Source organism: Equus przewalskii, chromosome 13 (assembly GCF_037783145.1).
Source record: "Equus przewalskii isolate Varuska chromosome 13, EquPr2, whole genome shotgun sequence".
Taxonomy (NCBI): Eukaryota; Metazoa; Chordata; class Mammalia; order Perissodactyla; family Equidae; genus Equus; species Equus przewalskii.
The window spans coordinates 37,135,442-37,156,574 of NC_091843.1; the positions used below are offsets into that span (position 1 = coordinate 37,135,442).

The 21,133-nt window shown below is 51.5% G+C and overlaps 2 protein-coding genes and 1 long non-coding RNA gene across 7 annotated transcripts in view; 1 reads left to right on the plus strand and 2 right to left on the minus strand.

Annotated features, from left to right (window-relative positions):
- The first annotated feature begins 549 nt into the window (after positions 1–549).
- LOC139075304 (uncharacterized) lies at positions 550–21,112 on the plus strand. Its single transcript, XR_011525556.1, has 3 exons — positions 550–685; positions 818–997; positions 19,944–21,112. It is a non-coding gene; the product is annotated as an uncharacterized lncRNA (long non-coding RNA).
- REEP2 (receptor accessory protein 2) lies at positions 8,232–14,654 on the minus strand. Of its 4 annotated transcripts, none has more exons than XM_070570851.1 (8): positions 14,344–14,654; positions 12,396–12,468; positions 12,029–12,105; positions 10,687–10,807; positions 10,309–10,422; positions 9,808–9,955; positions 9,581–9,711; positions 8,232–9,495 (listed from the first exon to the last, which is right to left on the minus strand). In XM_070570851.1, the coding sequence occupies exons 1-8, from the start codon at positions 14,373–14,375 to the stop codon at positions 9,427–9,429; spliced, it is 765 nt and encodes a 254-aa protein (XP_070426952.1). In that variant the 5' UTR covers positions 14,376–14,654; the 3' UTR covers positions 8,232–9,426. The 4 variants fall into 4 exon arrangements, with proteins under 4 accessions (XP_070426952.1, XP_070426954.1, XP_070426953.1 ...); XM_070570853.1 differs by having other exon boundaries at positions 9,808–9,949; positions 14,344–14,582; XM_070570852.1 differs by having other exon boundaries at positions 12,396–12,543; positions 14,344–14,538.
- Positions 16,300–21,133, minus strand: part of KDM3B (lysine demethylase 3B) — a 55,915-nt gene continuing 51,081 nt past the window's right edge. For both annotated transcript variants that reach the window (XM_070570816.1, XM_070570817.1), the window contains 4 exons: positions 20,439–20,578; positions 20,013–20,189; positions 19,377–19,511; positions 16,300–17,730 (listed from right to left, as the gene is read on the minus strand). In XM_070570816.1, the coding sequence (XP_070426917.1) occupies positions 17,650–17,730; positions 19,377–19,511; positions 20,013–20,189; positions 20,439–20,578 (533 nt within the window). In that variant the 3' untranslated portion in view covers positions 16,300–17,649. The remainder of the gene's footprint in view (positions 17,731–19,376; positions 19,512–20,012; positions 20,190–20,438; positions 20,579–21,133) is intronic.

The window sequence follows — 21,133 nt, forward strand, 5'->3', positions numbered from 1 at the left end:
TCGTGAGCACCCAACTTGTGACCAATACCCCAGATGGGACAACTGGCCTGGGGCCTACAGGAAACCAGATGAGGAGTAAGGAAGGCTGTGAGCCACTCCTGTACCCTGGCCTGGGTGCCCACGGGGCCTCAAGGGTTACTTAGGGATGAGTCTAAGACTCTCAGACCTTGCCTGCTAGGTGACTGGTGCCAGAAGCCCTGGGAGAGATGAGAGGCCCCCAGAGGGTCTGCAGGTCTGAGCTATCTACACTCAGATTTTCCTTGCAAACGGGAGAGGAGGAGGGGGCAGAGGTGAGAGCAGAACTGAGGTTGCCCGTGGCAGCTGAGGCTCCAGGAGAAACCAGTGGGAACCATCATGTCTCGGACACTTGGCCTGGGGTTGAGCGGGCTGCAGCTCTCAAAGGAAAACAAGCCCCATTTTCCATTGCCACTTCCTCTTCCCCAGCCCCGGGCTACGTCAGCACCCACATGTGCTGCTCAGATCGGTGGTTTGCCACTGCTGTGGCCAGCCCGGGGCTCAGGAAGTGACTCTCTCTTCATTCTGTCTGGGGCGCCTGTCACACTTTCCGATGGCTGATGGGCTCTGCAGGAAACATGGAGGGCCTGGCCTTCAATGGGTCTGGGGGCAGCTCTGCTCCCACCCTGAGGGGGGTCTTGAGGGGTGAGAAGAAACCTGAAGAGGCCAGGTATGGGGTGGGACAGAAGGTGCACTGAGAGAGTGGGGAGAAATGGAGACATCAAGAAATACAGGGGAGATGAAAGAGAGGAGCATCCCAGAGTGTCGGAGTTTGAAGCCGTCTCATCTACTCCAATTACAGATGAGGAAACAGCATGCCAGAGGAGACCCCTGAGTCCCAGGATAGGTGGAGAAGGGCCCATGCAGAGTGATGCTGAGGCCTGAGGCAGAGAGGGTCCCCTGGGCTCTGAAGAGGGTGCCTGGCATGTTCTGGACGAGATCCAGGGACCGCAGGGAAGAGACCATGGAGGATTTGGCCCAGGTACGGTCATCTGCCTGAGAGAGTTGGGCTGGGCTGCTGTCCTCAGAGTCTGTCTGAGGGGTCATGTGCCAGAGAGAGTTAGGTTGGGCCTGAAATGGAAGACCCTGAGGCATAATAACTTGGGGAGGTGGCACAGAGGGTCTGTTAAGGGAAGAGGGAGTGGGTAGAGGTAGATGAACACTTAAGTAGGGCTTTATGGGTCCTCTCTGCCCCAGAGTGCCCTGCAGATGCAGAAGAGGCTGCTGTCCTTGGACATCTGTCCCTCTGCCCTGTGCTGGGTAGTCCCTCTCCCAGGCCCGAGGGTGGCAGGACCCTGGGCTTAGAGGACGATCCAGCCTGTGGTGACTGCTTTGCTCCCTCCACCCCCAGCTGAATGTGCAGCAAAGTCTGCTGCAGAAATCTCTGGAAGCTCATGGGCAGGCAGAGGGAGGGGAGCATTACATAAGAGCCCACTGATGTGCAGGAAGTCTCGAGCAGCCTTTAGATTAGAAAGGCAGTGTTCCCATCCAGCCCAGAAAGGCAGGAATAGCAACAGTGGTTATTTCTGGCCCCTCACCACCGCCCAGCGCTGGGGCTGCTCAGCTTCGTGGTGGGTGAGCTTCAATTCTGCAGACTTGGTGGGAGGGGGAGGGAGGGAGGAGGGGGCAGGCAGCCCCCAGGGTTGCCCCACTCTGGCACTGACCTCACCACCCCCTAAACACCAGGACACAGGGATCAGTAATGGTGCTTGTCTTCTATGATTTTCCTTAATCTCTAGATGCATTCTCTACCCCCACCCCCACCCCACCCCCAAGACACACTTACAGTGTCACAGGTTCTGTGCTAAACGCTTGACAGGCATTTGTCCCCGCAATGCCTACGAAGTAGGTACCATTCTTACCTCCATTTCATTGATGAGGAAACAGGCTCAGAGAGGGCAGGAGACTTGCTCAAGGTCAAAGAGCTGGGCAATGGTGGAGCCAGGATTCCAGACAGTCTGGCCTCAGAACTCTCTGGCTAAATCCCAGCTCATACCGAGAACTGTTCTCTGGGGTCCCAGAATGAGTTGGACAAAGCTTTCGCCCTACAGGGGTTCTTGAGTCAAGCTGAATAGACATGTGAACAGATCATTTCAATTCATCCATTCAGCAATTATTTATCAAACCTCTACTCTGCTCTAGGCATTAAAGATACAAAGAGGAGTAAGGGGATACACCTTTTGCAGTTCACAGTCTAGTGGGGGAAGACAGACAAGTTAACAAGCAATTACAACAGTGTGAGCCATGCTATTGTGGGGGAAGCATAGTGACGGTGGGAGCCCCTAATGTCGCTCCTACCCACTGAAGTGGTTCCTGGATAATCAGAGAGCCAACTCCTCACCATTTTTAAATAATTGCAGGAGGCTGGGTCGAGGAGGGCTAGGGGTGAGACCAGCCAGGAAGCCCTGCATTTCTCCCGGAGAGAGGGTGAGCTCTGGCTGCATCAGCACCAGCTAACACAGAGGCTCCCTTCAGGGGCCTCCCCGTCATAGGCAGAGAGCAAGAAAATCTGACACCCAAATTTACTGACAGGCAGCTCACCCAAAGGTGCATCCATTTCCCTTGGTACAGTGGCAATAGGGTAGTTGGAGAGGCTGGATGGAAAAGTCCTCTCTTTTTCCTCCTCCAACTGTCTCCCTGTCTACTCCACCGTATGGGAACCCTGTTTTAGGGCAGAGTCAAAATGAGCGACTGAAAAGGAAGCTGGTACCCAGAACCAAGAGGAAGAGCTTCCATCCAGATTATCACACTGACACGTGGTGATGAGAGGGAGGGAGCGTCAGCTCCGGTTCCGAGGAACATCTGCAGAGGGGTCTCTGCTTTGCTCTGGGCAGAGGCAGCCCTTCTGTTCCTATCAGTGGGCAGAGGGAGGGCATCTTTGGAACTTCTGGGACCCAGTTTACCTCTGGTGGAGCCACAGAGAGGTCCATCATGGCAGGATGATGGTCTCTTGAAGCTGACTTTGCACTCAGTGTCTGACTTTGGGCTCACTGTCTTTTTAAAAAATTTATTGTGGTAAAATATACATAACATAAAATTTACCATTTTAACCATTTTTAAGCATGTGATTTGGTGTCATTTAGTACATTCACAATGTTGTGCAACCATCACCACTATCCATTTCCAGAACTTTTTCATCATCCCTAACAGAAACTCTGTATGCATAAATTAGTAGTTCCCCTGCCTGCTCCCTCCCCCAGCCCCTGGTAACCTCTATTATAGTTTCTGTCTCTATGAATTTGTCTATTCTAGGTACCTCATGTAACTGGAATCATAATGTTTGTCCTTTTGTGTCTGGCTTATTTCACTTAATATTTTCAAGGTTCATCCATTTTGTAGCATGTGTCAGAATTTCATCCATTTTTATGGCTGAATAATATTCCATTGTATGTATAGACCACATTGTGTTTATCCCTTCATCTGTTGATGGACATTTGGGTTGTTTATACCTTTTGACTACTGGGAATAATGCTGCTGTGAATATTAGTGGGCAAGTATCTTTTTGTGGGCTCTGTTTTTATTTATCATCCGTTCCAGTTATCTCAAGAGGGATTAAAGTTAGATTTAAGAAAGACTTCCCGGTTTCCTACCACAGTGATCAAAGCAGCAGCTTCTCCCTCTTTGGATAGTTTTAATAACCAGAGTGTCCTCTGCCTCACCTAATCCCACCCCTGGACGGGGTCATGCCCGGAATGCTGCACTGGTCTAGGAAAGAGGCTTTGTAGGGCTCACTCTGGGGTCAAAGCTCTGGATGGTTTATTTCTAGGAGCTGGATGGTGAGGGTTTCATCGTTTTCTCTTGGGCCCTGGGTATGTTTGCCACTACTCTCCACCCCAGACCCAACTTTCTCCTTTCCCTGGCAACATCCAGGCTGTCTCCTTTTTCTCTCCCAGGCTAAATTGGGAGTGTGAAGCTGCTCTTCTTCTCATTTTAGCTTTTGAATTAAAGTGAGAACTGAATGTGGCTGGAAAGCTGACTCCCATCTGTGTGTGTGTGAGAGAGAAAAGGAGAGCAAGTGAGCATGAGCGCATGCAGGGGGAGTCAGAGCGAGGGGAGCTGATCTGGGCAGCTGCTATTTAGCACAGACACCATCCCTAGGTGCAGGCAAACAGCTCAGCAGAGAGACACTAAGGTTTGAAGGTTGGTGTTTTTCCAGGAGTGGAAGATGCTGCAGGGACATCATTCAACACTCCACAAAAATGTGCCGAGTGCTTATTGCATGCCAGGCCCCATACTAGATGTTGGGGAAACAGTGGTGAACCAGGTAGACCCACTGCCTGGGGAACATGTGTGCTGTCAGGGAGGAAAAATAGGATGCCCCGGGGTCTTGGACAGGGCAGGGTAGGGGAGTCACAGCAGGAGAACAAGAGTGCTTGGGCAGAAGGCACTGCACATGCAAAATTTGAAAATCTGGCTTCTGCAAAGGAGCCTGGCACTGGGTGATTTGGGCTCAAGAGGGCTCAAGAGCTTCCACCTCCTCCTCCTCGTCTCCCCACCCCTTCTTCCGGGGAGAACACCACCAGATGAGAGTGACTTGGGCCAGAGAAGTCTGCTCAGCTCTAAATAGCTGAGGTAGGGGCAGGGAAGCTGTAGGTCTCCTTCTGAGTTGCCACTCAGAAAGCTGGACGTGGCAGGTCCAAGATAGACATGGAACAGAGGAAACGGGATCTCAATCGCATCATAGGAGACAAGGTATCAAGAAGGGTCTCTGCTTGGTTTAGCTTACCCCATCCCTCCTGGGGGTGGGAGGGTGGGCTGGATGAGTCAGTCTTTGGGGGACCTTTCCTCTTCTTGGTTGATGGGAATGAATCATGATTCTGGCTGAAATGGGAACAGGTAGAAATCTTGGCAAAGAAAGACCCTCCGTTGGCAGAGACAGGAAAGAGCTCTCTGGGGGGCCATGCATTCTCTGTCAGCTTTTCAGTTCCCCAATGACAGGCACAGCTAAGGGATGCTGGTGTAAAACTCGCCATCAATATTTCAGGCAGCATTATTTATTGATCACTCATCTGGCTGGGACAAAAGGAGAGGGTAATTCATTAGAGATGCAGGGCTGGTGCGGTCAGTTTGGGGAAGAGGTCAGGGAAAGGTAGGTCATCGAGGAGTCCCAGGCCTGGCTCCTGCAAAACCACCTTGGGATTCCACGGATTGGGGATTAGGGTCTTTGTCTCCTTTTTTAACCCCACTGTACCCCAGATGAAAATAAGGGAAGGGCAGGGGACAGGGAAACCTGGGGCAGGCTTGGGACCGCCCCTGTGGCCACCAAGGAGATCATATCCAGGGAATCCTGCAGCTGGGTGAGCTTCCCTCCCTCTGGGCCCAATCTGCCCCTCCCAAGTTCCCTGCCCCTTACCACCTCTTGGGTCCCTCTCCCTATCTGACCCTGAAATCAGCCCCAGCAGCCTCTCTAGATGCCATTTCAGAAGCCCAGATTGGGTCCCTTGGGCTGCAGCGTCCTCCCAGGGTCAGCTTGGCAATTTTCCCGCTCCTAGGAGGGTGCCTGATTCTCACCCAAAGGGCATAACTTTCCTGTGGGTCTGACCATCTCTCCTGTGGGGAGTGGGCATGGGGTGGGCACACAGGCTGGGCTTAGGAAGCAATAGCTTGAGAATCCATAGCTATTGCTATCCATGGACTGTCCACCTGTAGGGTGCTTTCCTCGTGAACCTCCAACTCCAGGGAGTGGGGCATGAGAACCTTGCTCACCAGCCCTTAAGCAGACTGGCTGCAGGAAAGATCGTTCTCTGCAGGGGCCCGGGAATCCCACATTGGGAGGGAGCTGCGCCACCTTGTGGGCAGTTTCCTCCTTGCAGGCATCCCTCTCATCCATCGCTGCCTCCAGCATAGATATGGGACAAGCTCTCAGGCAGAACCCAAATGGCTCTAAGACTTGAGGTGCCCTCCTCCTCTAGGCAGGCCTGCCCAGCTCAGAAGGGGAAAAACAGGGAATTTTGGAGGGAGATGATCATATACTGGCTGAGATATAAGGCAGCAGGGAAGCCAGCAGTTGCTATTGGCTTGGAAACAGTCTACCTATTATCCTGGATGCCACAGATATGGGAACCACGGCCCAGAGCCCCCAGAGCCCCTCCCTTCTTTGCCTCACCCCCCTTTCCTCCAGGCTGAGCAAGGCTGGGCTCAGCTCTGCTGATCAAGGAAGAGCTGGCACAGGCTGGGGCTGCTGGCTTTTCTCTGACGTCACGGCCTGGAAATCCCATTTTAAGCAGGTTCTCTGGGTGCGGGGCACACACAAGAAAAGGCGGGGGAGCCAGCTGAAGCAGTTCTAGGCCCAAGGCCGTTCTAGCCAGGGACCTCAGGCTTGGAGAGCTGCCCAGTGTCTCCAAGATGGGACACAGGGCTAGAACTCAGCTGTCACTCCAAAGCCAATATCTCTCAATGTCCAGTGGGGACCCAGGCAGCAATCAGGCTCCCTCCACGTAGCTATAGCCATATACCTCTGTTCTGGCATCTCTTCCCCACCCTCCTGACCTAGAGAGAGCTATGGAGGCAGAGGGGAGAGGGCAGGTGGCCCCAGGGAATGAGACAGCAAGGGGTCACCTAGACCCAGCTGCATTCCCCCAGCCTCCTCCCAGGAGCCTTTCCCCAGTTCTTTTTCTCACCTCCATCTCTTCTCTCCTCCCCTGCATCACAGGGGCCAGGCCCTGTGCCGAGTTCTAGGAGACTGAGTGTTTCCATGGCAACGGACCAATGAGCTTGGAAATCTGAGCATGTTCCTGTTGACACAGGGAAACCCAGATGTGCATGGAGAGCCTGGCAATGTGGAATCTGGCAGTGACCTCCTTAGCCGCCGGTCCTTGTGGGTGCGAGTGTGTGTGTGTGTGTGTGTGTGTGTGTGTGATATGTAGGAAATGGGATTTAGGTTAGAGAGGGCCTAACCTGGTTTCCTGGCCATATGGTAGCTGCTAGCATGAGACTGCAGCATCTTACTCTCTGGAGATCTTTCTAGAACAAGGGAATCTCTCCCCTGAATTCTACCCTGACACTTCCCCTCCTCTCTGATAGAGAAAGGGGCCAATTTGCTCAGAGACCAATGGTGAAAGGCATGCCCTTCAGAGAGCTGTTGACTGGAGGATTCCAGGGAGGATGGAAAGAGCATTGCATACCCCACCTCCACTGGGAGCTTAGTTCAGGAGGTTCTGGGCCAGCTTGGCTCAAGTGTGGCGGGAGGATGTGCCCCTGTGATGCCAGGAAATGGAGAGGAATGCCTGATGTAGGGGCATTTTGCCCACCTTGGGATTCAGAGCCCGGGGCTAGGTCCCCACACGCCCCTACCCATCCCATGCTCTGCTTCTTCCATTTTCCTTCCACAAGGCTGAGCTGCTGTTTCTCTGCTCCCGTCTCCCTCCCTCCTCCTTCCCTCGCTCTCTCCCCCCTCCCTCTCCTCTCTTTTCCTTTGTTCATCTCCTCAGATGCTGCCTCTGCTCCTCTGCCATCCTTTTCCTCCTCCTGGGTTCTGCCTTCCAGGGCCTCATCTCCAGTGAGTTGTGCCCCTTCTGGTGGCCTTGGCTCTACCTCCCAAGGGCTCCGACCTCATGCCCTGCAGCCTCCTCCTCCGTCCCTCCTCCAACCTAGCCTAGGAGCTCAGGGCTCGGCCTCTCCCTCCTTGGGCCCCGTAAGCATGCCTCTTTGGCCCTAGCCTTTGCTTCCCTGTCTTCCCCTGTCTCCAGGGTTGGACATGAACCACGGGGGGCTGGTTCCCTATCTCTACCTCTTCCCCCAACCCACCCCTCTCCTCCTTTCAGAGTCTCTGGCTCACAGCTCCCCTCCAACATTTTTCAGCCTTTCTGGACTGTGGCCATACAATCCCCTAGCCCTGCCCAGCAGCCCCCATATACCATCCTCTCTTCCTTGGGGGCCTCTTCAGGGTCTTTGTCCCCAGAGCTTACACCTGGCACAGAAGGTCCAGTCGGGGAGGGGATCTCAGGGCAGGATTCTGAGGAACAAGACAACTTTTGAGGGTTGGGGCCCCTAGCCCTTCTTCAGTTCTGGCCCCTCTGGCTCTATCTTGAATCCCAAAACCATTTTCCCAGACTGAACCAGCTCAAGGCTATTTCTTACTTTGGAGATCAGAGCTCCTAGGGTTCAGAGTCTGACCTCTTCCCCTCTCTGTCCCACAGCTGGGCCCCGCTTCTCACTTGAGGTCCTTCTCTCCTATGGACTGGTGGGGCAAGAACAAAGTACAAGGCTGAAATAAATGAGGTGCCAGAGTTTGGTTTATTGGCTCATCCAGTGCCAAAGGTCCAATGGGCACCCTCTTTCCATGGAATTGGGAGCCCCTTGGCTCCTAAATTTTTTTTCTTCACACATTCCTCCTGGCCCTGACTGAAGCCACGGCAGAAGCTGGGGCAGGGTGTGGGGCAAAGGCTGGGCTCTGACAGGGGTCTGCTCACAAGGGGCCCAATCTGCTTGGCACAGGAAGAGGACCCTGGGGGACAGGAGGATGGGTCCCCAGGTGAGGAGAAAAGAAGCTGGCTCAGCAGCGGCCTCTACAGGGGCCCTGAGGGTAAAGGAGCTCAGCCCAGGGGCAGGGCAGGAATGGGAGGAGGCGAAAGGAGATTGAAGGCAGAGGAGGTGAGAGGCCCCTTGGAGTCCCTCTCTCTCATGGGCTGGGTCCTCTGAGGCTCAGAGACGGGGAGGGAGGGTTGAGAGGGGGAAAGGGCCAGCTGGCTAAGGGTGGGAGGAGGTCACTGCTAGAAGGAAAGTCCTTTACCCCAAATCCCCCAGCTCTAGACCCAGAAAGATACACAAATACACTCACTCACACACACCCCCTGGAACCCCACCTCTTTTGAGCAGGGACATGTAAAACAGAGCCCCACCCAATGCCCCCAGCTGCAGCTCTGGCCTGCCTGGCCATCCTGGTCATTTAAGCACACACTAAGCCCTTGTCCACCATTCACAGCTGTGGCCTGGAGCCTCTGCCCAGGTTCTCCGAGGCCTTCCCCACTCCCTCCCTCTTTCTCGGGTGCCTTCAGGCCAACTCTGCTCAATCTGGGCTGTGATGCCCCCCACCCCCGACCCAGGGAGCACAGGGCCAGGGAGCACAGGGCCAGGGAGCACAGGGCGGGCATGTTAGGACCTCTGAGAAGGGGATGGCCATGGTCTTCAGCAAGGCACTGGGTGGGTGGTGGCAGGGCTGGAGCGGGGAGAATAGCGGTTCAGGCTCTGAGGAGCCCCCACCTCCTTGGGTGGCTCAATCCTCAGCTCCTGGTCCAGCCTCTACCCTCAACTCCCACAGCAGGGCCTCCCTCCTCTTTTCTAAGCCCTTCCAGAGGAGTGGCCACCGGGCAGGCACTGGAAACAGCCATCGGAGGGGCCCTGGGGCCTGAGAAATGTGGGCTACTGGCACAGTGTGAAGCAGGGGCTCTGCAGCCTGTGGGGGTCAGGACCTCAAGCCGAGTCGCCCCCGCCAGAGGTCTTCTTCTTGGGCCGGGTCTTCAGCGTCTTAGAAGCCAGTGGCTGTGGGAAGGAGGGAGGAAGACAGAAGGCTCGGCTTGGAGCCACAACCCCCTCCCCATTCCCAAGCTCTGGCCAGGGCTCTTACCTCTGCTTTGGGCACTTTTTTGATGGATTTGACCCTCTTAGGGGCCTTGTCCCCCATGTCATCCTCAGAGGTCTCTGTCCGAGGATCTGCCTGGCTCGTGTTAGACCTTAAATTCAGGGCAGCATCATCTCCTGGTTGAGGGGAGGAAAGAACAGGGGCCAGGTGTCTTTCCCACCTGGCCTCCTTGCCCTCGTGTCACCCTGCCCAGCCCCGGGCTCTGCCTGTACCTAAGTCCTCAATGGTGTCCAGGAGGCTGCCGGGGCTGGGTCGGAGGCGGCCTTCAGGTCCCTGCAGGGGCAGTGCATCCTCGTCCCGGATCAGGGTCAGGTCCTGCATGCTGAAGCTTCGGAGCTTCTCTGACAGCACCCCCTGGCCCTAGGGTTACCACCGCGCCGGAGAACCGGAGGAAGGGGCGGGGTGGAGATAGAGGTCACCAGAGAGCACTGGGCAGCTACGGCATTCAGTGATTTCCCCACTGCATCCTCACCCAGTTCTACAACAGCACTGACAGGCTGGGGCCATACTTTCCCTTTGGACAGATGAGGAAACTGTGGCTTGGAGGTGGAAGTCACTTAGCTGGAGGGTAGTAGAGCCAGGACTGCAACCCCAAGCTGCACAAGCCCCAAACTTTCACAGCCCTGAGGACAGGATGGCAGCAAAGGGGCATGGACAGGGGGATGAGATGAATAAGGTGGGGCTCTGGGCAACTGGGTCTGCCCCCATCTCACCTTGGCAGCAGCCGTGACTGCCGCATTGGCGGCCAGGTTCAGGCCTCTCTTGCCCACTCTCATCATGGTCTCATAGCTCTTGTCTCGGGCCTGTGTGATGTACTCGTCAATCTCCTGAGAGGTTGGAGGGGAAGGAAGGGGAGGTGAGGGCTGGGCCCTGATGGCCAGGCCCTGCCCTGCTCTTGTTCACACCTGGACAAAGGCACTGCCTGCTCCAGGAGGGCAGGCCCTGCCAGGTCACTTTAGGCTCTGGGTACCCACGGGGAGAGCCAGGAATGGATGTGGCTGCAGGCATAGGGTGCCGTGGCCTGGGGCAGGCTGGGAAGTGAGCTGAGGGGGGGGTGGGGGTCGGGGGGGTGGGCACGCGCGGGGGCAAACCTTCTCCTTGTTGGACAGTGTCGGGTGCACGAACTTGCGGTAGAGCACACTGGAGCCCTTGGTGTAAGGGGACAGCAGCCAAATCACGAAGGCGATCTTGAGCTCAAAGTAGAAGGGGAACCTGTTGGGGGGACAGAGGCAAGTGGCAGAGCCCGGGATATGACCCTCTGCATGACCCTGGCCAGCCCCCAACCCCTTAGTGCACTAGGGTCCCCATGTAGCTCAGGAAACTGGTCATTTCTAATCTCAAGGGGACTGGGAGGCTCAACTGAGACCCCGAGTGGGAAGGTGAGAAGAGACCCCGGCAGAAATTCCCCTCAGCAGCGGCTCTCCTCAGCCTCTTCTCTCTCAGAGTCCCAGCTCTCTCACGCTGAGAGAAGGCCCCACTCCTCTGTCCTGGGGTCAGCACCAAGGCGAGCTCCCTAACCTCCCAGGTGGACTCCTGGGTCCGTCCTCACTCTCTTCTCTTCCTGCCCTTCCCCCCATGAAGAAGACTGGGGCTTCTCCAACTGTGCTCTGAGTCCCCTCCCTCGCAGCTAGGACATGCCCCTTGCTTTTAAGGACTTTTCTCCATTCCCCACCAGGCTCCTTCTCCTCAAGCCACAAACTCCTTCAGGCAGGTCTCCTTACAAAGCCTTCATCAAAGCTCTCTCCTTTGCTCGTGTCAAGAAGCATCTGTACTCACTCTCCTCAATTTCTAACCCATCACTCTTTCCTAGTCTGACCCCACTCAACTTCCTCTGCTGAAACAATTTTCCTCAAAGGCCATAGGCCCTTGTCATCTACAAATGCAATGATCTTTTGTCTCTATCTCTCTGTAAAACTCTCTTCTCTTGACTTCCAATGTACTGTGCTGTTAGTCCTCTCTTCTAAAAGGCATTTTTAAAAGGCATTAAATAAACATTTTTGAGTTCCTGCTGTGAATATACAGAGGGTTAAGACATTTCCTGTCCTCAAAGTGCTCGCAAGTAGTACAGCAGTGCCTGGAAAATGCCTTTGAAATACAAGCATCCAAAGTTTACAGGGTTGAACCATATGCCTATTTTACAAATAGGGAAACTGAGGCCTAAATAGCTGCGACCTCCCCAAAGTCACAGTAAGTCTGGCAGCTGCAGGTTTCTTGAATCTATTGTGGTGCTTTGGCTGCCACCAGAAAAAATGTGGAGATTATGTCTGTCCTTATTCTGATCAAGACAGGCCTGGATGTGGGTGGTGGCATCCAGGATCTCATGGAACTACAGGGGGAACTCCACCCTGGGTCTGAATCTTCTATTTTACTGGCTGGATAGAGAAAGTCAGAGGCCTGGGCCCTGAGATGCAGGGAGGGGATGCTGGACCTCACCAGGAAAGCACGATATCCGTGAGTGTCTCAGCCGTGGTGAAGAAGGCAAAGACGATCCAGTACATCATCCATTTCACCTAAGGGTACAGAGGGCAGCATTGGCTGGGGCCTCGGGGGAACACCCAGGACCCCACCCCTGCCTGCCAACCATGCTGGAAGGGCTGTAGGGAAGAGACATTTAAGATCTCAACTTTGCCTGTGGATCACACCAGGGCTGGGGGAAAGGAACACACAGGAACCTCCTTTGGACCAAGGTCTCAGTGCTGACAGCATTGGTACAAAGTCACCCCCATCTGTAATGTGACCCACTATCCTCCCCTATCTCTGCCATGTGGGTTGGGTGGGAGATGAAGGGTCATACACTCACATATTCCTTCACGTTTTTTGTCTTCACGGCCTTGTAGGAAGAATACGCTGGGTACAAGGTGCCAAAGATGAGCCTAGGGAGGCAGGCATGGTTACTGGGCCCCATGGCCAAGAGCCATGGACTCTCCCTCCCAGCTCTGCATCAGTCCCTGGGTAGGTAAGGGGAGAAGGCACAGAACTCCACAGTGCTGCATCAGCTGGATTGATGAACTCAGGTCAGGGGTTAAGGTCAAAGCAGTCAATTCTCAAGTGATACACAAGCATGGAGGCCTCAGCCAGACAGGGTGATGCCCCTTCCCCCTCTGTTGTTCAGTTTTTCTCCAGCCCCTGAGGTAGAGAAAGACCCAGAGGCTAGAGGGTCCAATAAGGTCTCTTAAGCCATGATCCTTGGTTATGCACAAATATATCATGGGGAGTGGGGGTCTGGTCACTGCCGTGGGGATGTCTTCCTTCTCTAGAGACTATGCCCATTCATACCCTTCTGCCTTTACTCCCTACCTCCTTATTTCAGAGCCAGGCTGGGTAGGGCCAGGTCTGCAAGGGAACCTGACACCACCTAACAGGGGACTCTACCTGGCACTCAGAGGCACCACTGTGGCCCTGAGGACCTGCCCTGGGAAGCACAGGGCATAAGGGCAGGAAGTCCTGGGAGGGGCAAAGAAATTTATTCCCCCATGTAAACACTCTTTGGATTAGGTGCAGGGGAGGGCCCTGGGCTCAAGGCCCTGGCTGGAGCGGGGGCTGGTGGTGACCCCGTTAGAGACCACATACAGGACACAGGTGAGAGAATGAGAGGAGAGAAGACTCATGCCCCTCAGGGAGCTCATCCAGACAAGAGGGAAAAGCCACTTTGAAGGCCACATGGAGACATGAGGCTCCTGGATTCCCTCTGGGGTGGCATCGGGGAGAGGAAGGAGAGAAACTGGTGGATCTAGAGGTAGCTGGACACAAGCACTTGAGAGCACTGAGAGGGAAGAAGGCAGCAGGGAGGGGATTCTGGGGTATCAGTCCCCCATAGAGAGAGCCAGGGTCCTGTGCTGGGGCAGGAGTTGGCTGAGGCCCACCTGGAGCCCCCGCCAGGCCCAGCCCCTTAAAAACATGTGGGTACTGCTTGTTCCCACATGGACGCACCTTATAGAGGCAGGATACTTCTGAATTGGCCTGTGAAGATGGGGTGGGGGACAGAATCCTCAAGGGCAAAGTCTGGGGTTGTGGGAGCAGGGTTCCCTCCTGGGGCCTGGGGGAGGTGGCAGGGACATAGCTCCTTGGTGTAGCTGACAGCCTGGAATGAAGGACACCTAAAGCCCTCCCCTCCGTGGCTTTCACAATCCTAGGCTGAGCACACACATCCTCTCCTGGTTACCTCCCACATTTTGTCCTCCAAGCATCTCTGCTTCCAGATACCCAGATGTCCTCCCTGGGGGGCCTTCAGAGCATGTGCCCTTATCCTCAGTCTCCTGACAGTCAGTGGAAGAGGGAGGAGGGACCGGGCTCTTTGGGGAGGCCAAGGCTGCTGCCTATGGCCCTAAGCTATGGAATGAGGCCCTGCCTTGATCCCTACTCTTCCATTAGCTCTCTCCCCCGAGGGAGATGAGGGTCCAGGTCTGAGGAGCTCCTCCAGCCCCGATCTGCTAGGTGGGGGAAGGGACATGCCCGCCTCCCCTCATAAATCAGCCTCCAGGATAACGGAGGGCGAAGGAGCAGAGAAATTAAAAATAAAAGGGATAGGAAGCCAGGCCTGCCATGCTCCTCTGAATATTCTCCGCTCCAGTCCTGGGTCCCACACGTCCACGTCTCTGGGGACCCCAAATAGGGACGATGTGCCTTTAAGTGACTGTGCTGTGTCAAGCCACGGAGTGGTCCATCCCCAGCTTCAATACACCTCAGCTCCCATCCCTAGCCCCCCTCCCCCTCCCACCCGGGCCGCGCCCCGCCGCTGCCGCACTCACACCACCAAGCGAGAGATGATCCAGGACACCATGGCGGGGCCGGGCGGGGACCCGGCCCGGGCCGAGGATGCAGCTGCCGGAGGTCGAGCGGCAGCGGCAGCAGGAGGCAGCAGGAGCCGCAGTAGCAGCCGCAGCCGCCGCGGGGGCCGCGGAGCGCCGAGCCGCCGCCGTTAAAGGGGAGGTCCCTGCCGCAGCGGCGGACCGTGGGCGGTGGCGGCTCTTAAAGGGGAGGCCGTGGCGGCTGCGGCGCGCCCCCTGCACCTGCTGTCGCCGGGCATGCGCCTTTGACCCTCGGTGCCCTGCCTTCCTCTAATCGCTTGTTCAACTTTCTTGCGTTCCAAGCCCTGGGTTGAGGTCCTTAGACCTTCATGGTTCCATCCTGATATCCCAGCCCACATCAGTCTGAAAGGCCTAAAAATCCTTCGAGGAATACTAGTTGTGACTTATTGAGTGCTTACTGTGTGCCAGGCCCTGTGCTAAGAGCGTCACATGCATTATTTCAGTGAATCTTTACCACCATTCTATAAGGCAGGGGCAATAACTATCGTCATTTTGAAGATGAGGAAATGAGAAGCTTAGGGAGGTTCAATAATTTGCCAAGGGTTTCAGAAATTCTAAGTCATGCTGCTGAGATATGAACCCAGGAAGTTTAAACAGGCTACTTCTCCCAACTGCTGACTAGCAAATACTCCTCCTCCATCACAGGCCCTGTAAAGAACCCACCCCCCCTCCCCCCCAACTCCTGAAGTCAAAGGTATAGCTGCACCTGTCCCACCCCACCCCTTTCCGACTATCACCAATCAACCCAGTTGGAAGAGGACCCACCCCCATCTGATTTGCTTTTTAGGTTGTCAGTTCCAAAGCTTCGCAGGGGAACAGAGCCTTGTTCTCAAAAGGTGGATACCCTGGGGCAGGGGAGTCAGATTCTCTTTAAACAGAGGGACTGGGAGAGGCCTGGGGTCCAGGTTGGAGATGGATCGGGGGCTCCAGTTCCACCCCCATCAGCAAGCACTGGCAGCAGTGGATGTCCTAATTCTGAAGACATTTATATCCAGAAAGTAGGCTAGCCTGCCTCTTGATTTCTACCAAAGCAACAAAACTCCAACCTCTGCACCCACCCTTCCCCCATGCTTTCCTTTCCTGTCCCATTTCAAAGCTTCTGCATTCCTCTACCCTTTATGCCGAGGAGTAATCCTTTTGGTGATCACAGCATCAACTGTGCCCATCAGGCTGAAAGGACACGCTCAGAGTTCTGTGTTTCAGTTACGGCCCTATTCAAACTCAGTATCCTTGAACCACACAATGGTCTATTTCCACCCTGATAATTGTATTTCCAGGCTCAAACACTTTGGAAGATGTTTTCCAACAGCCTCTAGAGAAGCAGCCTCTGATGACCCCTCTTGCTATTCTTTACAACTTCCTCTTCAAAAGGCCTTTTCTAATTGGAATGCAGTCTGTCCTCATCACCCCTAAAGCCACTTTAATTGCTGTCTGATAAACAAAAATAAATCCCATTTGGGTCTTCTGCCACCAACTCCGAGGTGGATCCAGGGCCATATGTTTCATACGTGGGCAGCCAGGCCTCCTGCTTTGAGGAACTCCAACATTCATTGCCCCAAACTTTGTTCAGGCCATCCCCCCATGGCCTTTTCCCCCCAGACTGCCTCAGGAAGGTGGGACCCCATCTTTCTCACTCCATTCACAGAGCATAAACTATGGAAAACCCATCTCTCTTCCCAAGTGGCCCCTTCCCTCACCCCCAAGCCCACAAACCACAATGACCTGGCACTTCCCTCTCCCAATTGGGCACAAATTCAGGAAGCAAAGCATAATAATTGGAGGCAGCAATGTAATGAAGATGTGAAAGTGAACCATCCTCCACCTCCAACCCCACCCTCAACCTGGCCTTGCTTTTTAGAATGGCTGGCACAGGAAAAATTTAGTCCACTCCAAACAGATTTGTTAGATTTTTAATAAGAACATGGAAATCCCAATCAGCCCTTCAACAAAATTAAAATACAGAAAGTGAAATTAAAAGTATTCTACAGTAAATGACTTTTATTAAAAAAAAAAAGTAACTGTGAACATATAAACAAGCCTGCAGGGCACTACAGTACAGCTGGAAAGAAGATAGATACATTTTCCAATGTACCTATGGGCCAATGAATTCCATCATTTTCAAATAAATTCTTAATAAAACTCCACTGAGTTGGAAAGTTTTACTGAAAATATTTCTGGACAAAAAACCCCCAAACCAAAAAGCCTGATGTAGGAAATCAAACTTTCCTTTGTATCTGGAACTTTAAGAGGAGTCCCAAGGGAACGCTGGTAGTAGGTGAAAATGGTTCCTGTAGTCACCAGTGTTTGTGTGTGTGGAATACACCACAGCTCAGACATGACAAAGTTCTTTCTCCGATGGCTGTTCCCTCAAGATAGGACTGAGATGGGGGTAGGCGGGTAACGGGGACTAAAAGAATCCTAAAAAGCCAATTCTTTTAAATTCTGCTTTGGCTGATTTTGTGCTATAATGGGCAGTTGACTTCTAAAAATCATATTTCTTCAAAGAGTTTTATCGAAAGGAAGACTAAATGTAATGTGCCTTTCCTCATAATCCAGGAAAACAACTGTGGTATTTCAAAAATTCTAAAAATATCTACTTTCATGAAATAGTAACTATTTCACTACAAACCTATTTTTCACTAAATACACACATTTCCTAATCCTGGAGCCTCCTGGGAAAAGCAGTGGGTTCTCCCTGGGTCCTATAAGACTCCAGTGTTCATGGGAGAGATTGTGGGGAATGGCTTCATCCCGTCTCCTGGGATGGGCTGTGTCAGAGGTCAAGTGCAGAATAACTGTCAGGCCTCCACCAGGCAGGTTTATGCAATTAGCCCCTACTTGTACCAGTTATGTGATTCCCCCTACTCCAAACACATTCCCACTTAACTAGGCACAAGAGAAAAAGAAAAGAAAGGTGTGCCCACATTCCTGGTTTCCACGAATCTCAAATCACGAGAATGTGCAGGAAAGCCCAGCGATGTTCAGGCAATGCAGAGTCCCAAAAGGCCACAGGATGGGGATGTGGCACCCTCGGCTTGGAGTCTGAAACTGTGTGTGTGAACAGTGACTTTCCTGTGTCAACCTTCAGTGTTGAGGCAGCGTAGAAAAGAGTGGCTGGAGAGTTTGTAATACTGACCACACTGGCTCCAAGTGAAGGCCTCTGCTCCAGCAGAGAACCCTGCCATTCCCTGTATGTGTTGTGAGTGAAAGACCTGCTTCACAGGGGAGTTTGGAATTTCTCCACACCTAAGACCTTGCCAGTTTGGATTCATGAGCCTTGAGGGTGCCAACAGCATCTTTCACTGCATGATAAATGATGTTCTTCACCTGGAGAGAGCAATCAGCACAGTCAGTTCATGGCAGCCCCATACTGTGTTCTGGAAACGAAAATGTATGTTCTACACTGACTATAATCCTACTGGTTAGTGAGGAAACCCTTCAACCAGGACTGCATGTTTCCCAAATCAATCCCAAAGATGATTTACAAGTCACGTAAGATATAAGATCTATATTTAAAAAAATGATTAAATCATTTGAAAGGTTATATGATCACCATCATCTATGTGCTTAGTGTGCTCAGCACTATTGCTAAGCTCTTTATGTGGACTTTCATTTAATCCTTACCATAATCCTATGAGTTAGAGTCTCTCATTCTCCCCACTTTACAGGTAAGAAACTGGGGAAACCAAGGTTCCATGGTTACGAATGCACTAAAACAATAGTGGGCAGGTAGGATTATTGGATATTTTTTCCCTTTGTGCTTAAATGCATTTTCCACTTTGTCTAAAAGGAACATATATTATGTGTGAAGTAGGAAGATATATAGTGAGTTCCCACTATGTGTCAGATATTTTGCTAGGGAAAAGCAGTGAATAAAACAGTAAAATCCCTGCCTTCATGAAGCTTAAATAGCTTACGTTCTAGCAGGGATACAAATAAACAGATAAAATACATGGTATGTTAGATGGTAAAAAATATACCAGAAAAAATAAAGCAGTGACAGAGGACTGGGAGTGCTGGAGGTGACATGTTAAAAGTAGAGACCTGATGGAGGTGGGGTCTGAAATATGTGTACTTGAATATCTCCACTATATCTATAATATCAATGTTATCTATTTATCAATGTGATTGTACTTTGTATAACAACTTTAATAATTTTCAAAAAGGAATAGCAAAACAGATCAGACTCAGGGTTTAAGGTGATTTAATCTACCAGCAGCCAAGAAAAATCTACAACCGCATTGGTCACTGACCAAAGAAGACACACCTGAGTCACAGGCATGATGGAGGAAAACAGGCCACAAGTGAGAGGCTGGAAGAGTATATATTTATACTGCTGAAGTTCTGCCTGGGGAATCATGCTTCCTTATTCTTTTTCTTTTTATGCCACCTAAAGCACCCAAGTGTATTAACAATGAAATTCTGCCCTTAAAGTTGCAATCCATTTCGGGAGCAGAGGAAAACCTAATCTGATTGTCCAGCTTAGATCTATAAGGGGAGAACAATCCTCACCCTGTGAGTACAATTCTTAGGGCATGAATTGCAGTCTCTAGGAGGGATCTAAGGATTGAGTCTGCACAGAAATGTGCTGTCAGGAGCAGCTTGGGGGAAATACCCCTTCTCAGAAACATGCTTTAGCACACACTGCCACAGTGCTTTTCCCAGTGACTGGGAAAGTCAGCCTAGTCAGTTACTGACACTGACACACTGTATCTCCCAGGGGCAGAGAAATAGAAGACTGTCCGTGGAAATGAATAGGTTAAAAGATGAGTATTCTCTAAAGGCAACCTGAAGGGGATTGATTAAATACCTCCTGGTATGGAAGGACTCCATACCCCCAGACATGGTTCCCTTAGTCACCTTTCCACAGCATACTGCCCAGAGAATACCCTCAGAAAGCAGAATGTGCCTCCTGTGTAGGTAGCTGAGTAGGAGAAGAGAAAACAGAATGGGGGGAAGGAGGAGTTAGTTACCTGCAGTTTATCCTCATGGTTTGTGTGAGTGTTAGAGAGATGCCTGAATTCCTGCGTCAGGCGGAAACAGTGCTTTACATGTTCTGGAGATACAAAGTCTTCTGCTACTTTTATGCAACTGTATAAATTGTGCACCTGGGAGGGGAAAAAAGTACAGAGGGAAAACATCAGGCATTAGAGATTCAATAACACATGGAAAATGTCCATGATATATTTAAAATTTTAAAAAGCTTCAAAAATAATACTCCTTTTTTATAAAAACAAATGCAGAAAAACTCTAAGTATAAATTTATAAATAAAAATGTTAGTATTCGCACAGAAAGGGACCTGGAAAAATCTATCCCAAACTGTTAACAGTCGGCTACCTTTACAGAAGGAGGACGAGGGGATTGAAAGGGATATGGCACAGGTAGCTGGGCTGAGACTTTCACTTTTTCTTTAACAGGCTCCACTGTTCAAAAATTTTTAAATGAGCATTTAAAATTATGTAGAAGAAAATTAAAAAGCAAAAATAAGTTGCAGTTTAAGCGCAATCAGTCTAATCCAGCCATTTATATCTATTGCCAGATTAGCAAGAAAATCAGAAAAACGGAAGCCCATGGAACTGTGGAGCCCAACTCCCAAATTGGAACCCACCTGGTGAGGGGCTCCAGCAGGTATGAAGACAGCATCTCCCAGGAACTGAACGATGGCCCAGCCTTGCACACCATACTCCTCATAGAGTCGCTTACGGAGAGTCTGGTCCAGGTACCAACTTTGGTCATGAATTGGGTCATGATCAGGGGGATTCTCTTGGCCTTGCTCTTCTCCAACCTGAAGCCATGACCAAAACCCAAAGATGGAAAAATCAATAAATACATAACAATAATTAATAGCATAAATCCAAATTGCAGCAGCACAATGTCCCTAGTGGGCCAAAGCTTCTGCTTTATTCTAGTCAAAATCCTCCAAGTGTGAATTCAGGTCTTTGGGGCATTTTGACAAGAAGTACAGGTCTTTAATACCAAGGGACTCCACATAAGAAATCCTAGGCAGGCTGTCTCAGCACCCCCAGAGGCATACCTTTCGGAGTAGCTCCCGGATCTTCTCTGCATCCTTGGCTGCATAGATGTGCCACAAAGCACCAGGCTTCTCCTTTCCGTCGTGAATCCTCTGCTTTGTCACCTCATCAGCATCTCCCTCGTCAATTGTCTTGAGTACCTCTGAAAAGAGCAAAATGACACATTTCAATGAACCAGTCATTTCAGAACCTGCAAGTGAAGCAAAATATCCAATTCAAACAAGTTTAGTCTCCACTATTCTCCATCTCTCTGGAGTAATAAGATAAAATCAAAGAATCAAAACTCATATTGGTCTAAGCTTCCTATACACAGGAAGCATAACACTAAATCTTCCTTACTTAATAGAGACTCAGCATTTTTTGGAGGTATAGTTTTCCTTTAAAACATATTTCTTCCTGAAACTGTGTAGTCATACCTTATGTTTAAATTGTAGGTTATTTCCTGCTCTAAGTAGATGGACTCTATGTACTTTCTCAAGACCTCTTCAACTCTAGAATTCTATAGATTTAAGGCCACAAAGCATAAAGCTTCTTTGGCAAGTTAAGATAGCTGGCTTCTAATGCTTGTTTGTTACAGTCCCTTAAAGGACAACATAATGGAAGGATCTGCAGGTGTGCAGCATCAAAAGCAAATATGTGGTAGGAAATATACCAAAGTAATGACATTAATTATCCCTGAATCTTGAGATTTTGAGTT

Bases quoted from the DNA above. Each gene is read 5' to 3' on its own strand.
- REEP2 (XM_070570851.1), bottom strand. From the start codon at position 14,375: ATGGTGTCCTGGATCATCTCTCGCTTGGTGGT. The intron at 12,469-14,343 runs GTGAGTGCGGCA...CTGCCTCCCTAG, and splicing joins ATCATCTCTCGCTTGGTGGT to GCTCATCTTTGGCACCTTGT. The intron at 9,712-9,807 runs GTACAGGCAGAG...CCCCTCAACCAG, and splicing joins GGACACCATTGAGGACTTAG to GAGATGATGCTGCCCTGAAT.